This window comes from Asparagus officinalis, chromosome 5 (assembly GCF_001876935.1).
Source record: "Asparagus officinalis chromosome 5, Aspof.V1, whole genome shotgun sequence".
In the NCBI taxonomy this organism is placed as follows: domain Eukaryota; kingdom Viridiplantae; phylum Streptophyta; class Magnoliopsida; order Asparagales; family Asparagaceae; genus Asparagus; species Asparagus officinalis.
This window is the reverse complement of record NC_033798.1, coordinates 25,112,147-25,114,987: the sequence shown is the minus strand read 5'-3', so window position 1 is coordinate 25,114,987 and position 2,841 is coordinate 25,112,147. Positions and strand designations below refer to the sequence as shown.

General features: G+C 27.2%; 1 protein-coding gene across 1 annotated transcript in view; it reads left to right on the top strand.

Annotated features, from left to right (window-relative positions):
- The window catches only part of LOC109843239, a 14,460-nt gene continuing 13,298 nt past the window's right edge, over positions 1,680-2,841 (top strand). Inside the window, exons 1-2 of the mRNA XM_020412170.1 lie at positions 1,680-1,866; positions 1,953-2,046. Coding sequence (XP_020267759.1) covers positions 1,786-1,866; positions 1,953-2,046 — 175 coding nt within the window. The 5' untranslated portion in view covers positions 1,680-1,785. The remainder of the gene's footprint in view (positions 1,867-1,952; positions 2,047-2,841) is intronic.

Sequence of the window (2,841 nt, the reverse complement as noted above, 5' to 3'; positions counted from 1 at the left end):
GTATTTTTACCAAAAACAAAACACCATGTGTTTCGAAACCATGGTTTTTTTGAGCTAAATCATCCTCAAACAAAAAACAAAACACTTATTTCAAAACACCTTTTAGGTGTTTTAAGTTTGGTCTTTTGGTTTTGAGTTTGATAATGTGTTAATATAATATCTAACATAATATATTAAATGTAATTAATATATAGTTATTATCAACATGCTTATTATAATATACTATACTATACTATATTAAATACCAATATTTAATATGTTAATAATGTATTATATAATAAATAAATAATAATAAAATATAAATAAACTAATAAAAAAGTTATTGGTAATAAATAATAATATAATAATGATATAATAATATACTATACAATGGTATAATTGCTATAATATTATTAAAATTTTAATAATTAAATTATAATAAATTAATAATTATAAAATATAATATAATAGTAACATATTTAATAATAACATAACAATATAATAATATTATTAAACTATAATATTTTCTATAATATTTAAATATTTATAAATAATGTAAACTAAATATTATAACATTTTATTTATAATATATTTTATTATAATTAATATATAAATATTAATAATATGTTTAATACTAGTGTTATAATGGGTCAAACTATTGTTGACAAAAAATACTTAACATGGTGTTTTAAAAACATTTTAAGGGAAAAACACAGCATCATGGTGTTTTTTTATAAAAACACAACAAGGAAAACACCATGGTATTCAAACGAAACCTAAGTGACTAAATTACTAATATCTATCAAACTCTTTCTATAAGGGGCTGTTTGGTTGGTTTCCTAAAAACCAAGAAAATGAATCTTTGTACTTTTCTCACTAAAATATTATTTTTATCCATTTTCAACCCTAAAAATCACCCCAAGAAAAGGAAATCTATACACTTTTATCAATAAAATATTATTTTTATCCACCAACTCATCACATCTCATCTCATTTCTTACTTTTAAAAATAAACCAAACACAAGAAATGAATCACATCATTCAACTCATCTCATATCATCTTTAAAAATTACCCACATCATCCAATTATATGGTGACAACTCATCTCATATTATTGACATTTCATTTCCATCCATTTCCTCAAAAAACCAAGGAAATTGATTTTCTTAAGTGTGAGTCACATCATCCAATAATATAATGACAACTCATCTGTCACATCATTCAACTCATCTCATCTCATCTTTAAAAATTACCCATATCATCCAATTATATGGTGACAACTCATCTCATATTATTAACATTTCATTTCCATCAATTTCCTCAAAAAACCAAGGAAATTGATTTTCTTAAGTGTGGGTCACATCATCCAATAATATAATGACAACTCATCTCATCTCATCTATTTTCTTATTTTTAAGAATGAACCAAACACAAGAAAAGAACCTATTATAGGAAATATGTTTCTTATAATACATTTTCTTATTTTTTTAACCAACCAAACAACATCAAAACAAGTTTTCTAAAAAAATCACTTACATCATCCAATAATATGGTGACAACTCATCTCATCTCATCTCATCTCCTATTCTTTGATTTCCTTCTTTTTTTAGCTAACCAAACAAGACTTTTTTTTAGGCAAACAAACAGCCCCTAAATATCAAAAAACAATTTTTAAAGAAAAAATTAACCGTAACTGCAAGAATAAAAGAGGCATTGAACAAAAAAAGCATAAAAAAGGTCTCGTTTTTAAACCTTATTATATAAACCTCAACGATTTGATCTCAAGCGGACGAAAGGGCAACAGCGATGTCGAAGAAAGGAGGAAGAAGAGGGCATCTCACAAAATCCCTTTATTCGCACAGCCAAAACATCCAAGAAACTTTCCAAGCAAGTCGAATTTTTCTATTAAATTCCTGACTTTTATTTTTAAATATCCTTCTATTTTCTCGTGATTTTGCATTTGGTTCTTTCAGATGCTCGATAAACCTGCTTCTTCTTCTCTGGACAAAGTGGATTGGCCTGACGTCGTCAAATTGGGGGATGAAGTTTCTAAGCAAGCAACCATTGGTAATAAATTTTATTATTTTATTAAACCCTTTTAATTTTAAGCTGTGCATAATGATTTTTTTTATTATTTTTGGTTTAACTGGTTTATGAAGTTATTTTGTTATTTTTACTGCTTTTATTCTTTGGAAGTTTACTCATCAGGGTGTTAAGTGAAGGGTTTACTAATACGAAGAATTAAGAGATAACTCCTCTATTTATAAAGAAAATAGTCAAATGTTTATTATTCCCAAGCACTAAAAATGATCACAGCTGTTCTTTAAACCTTTGCCAAACGGAGAAGGATATTCTTCTTTTTCTTTTAAAATTTTGGAATCCTGTAATAAGTGAAAATATTAATGTTGTGGACCTCGGTATTATTGGTGTTGTTCTATTCTTTGGCCTGTTTCATAGTTAATCTACTAAGCGATATACCTCCTTTTTTATCAGATTCTTGTATGGTTGTCTCGGTTTAGTGAGTTTGTATATGGATTCTAAAGAATTTCTTACTATTTCCCCTTCCAAAACATACCATCAAGTTATTAGATCCGATTACACTACTCTCATCTATTTGGTGTGTTGATATCTTCTTGTCACGTCAAATTATATTGTGACTGTGTATTGTTTAATGACTAGTTCCTTTATGGATTAGACACTGCTACTCATAGATATTTGATGCATGTGTAAATAGGTATGCTTCGTGGATTATGTTGCTAGAGAGGATCTTTGAGTTGGCACTTGCATGCTTGATATTAGCATAGTTGCCTCATATCTAGGAGACATTGACAAGTGGTTCAACTTGCATTATTCTTCACTGTG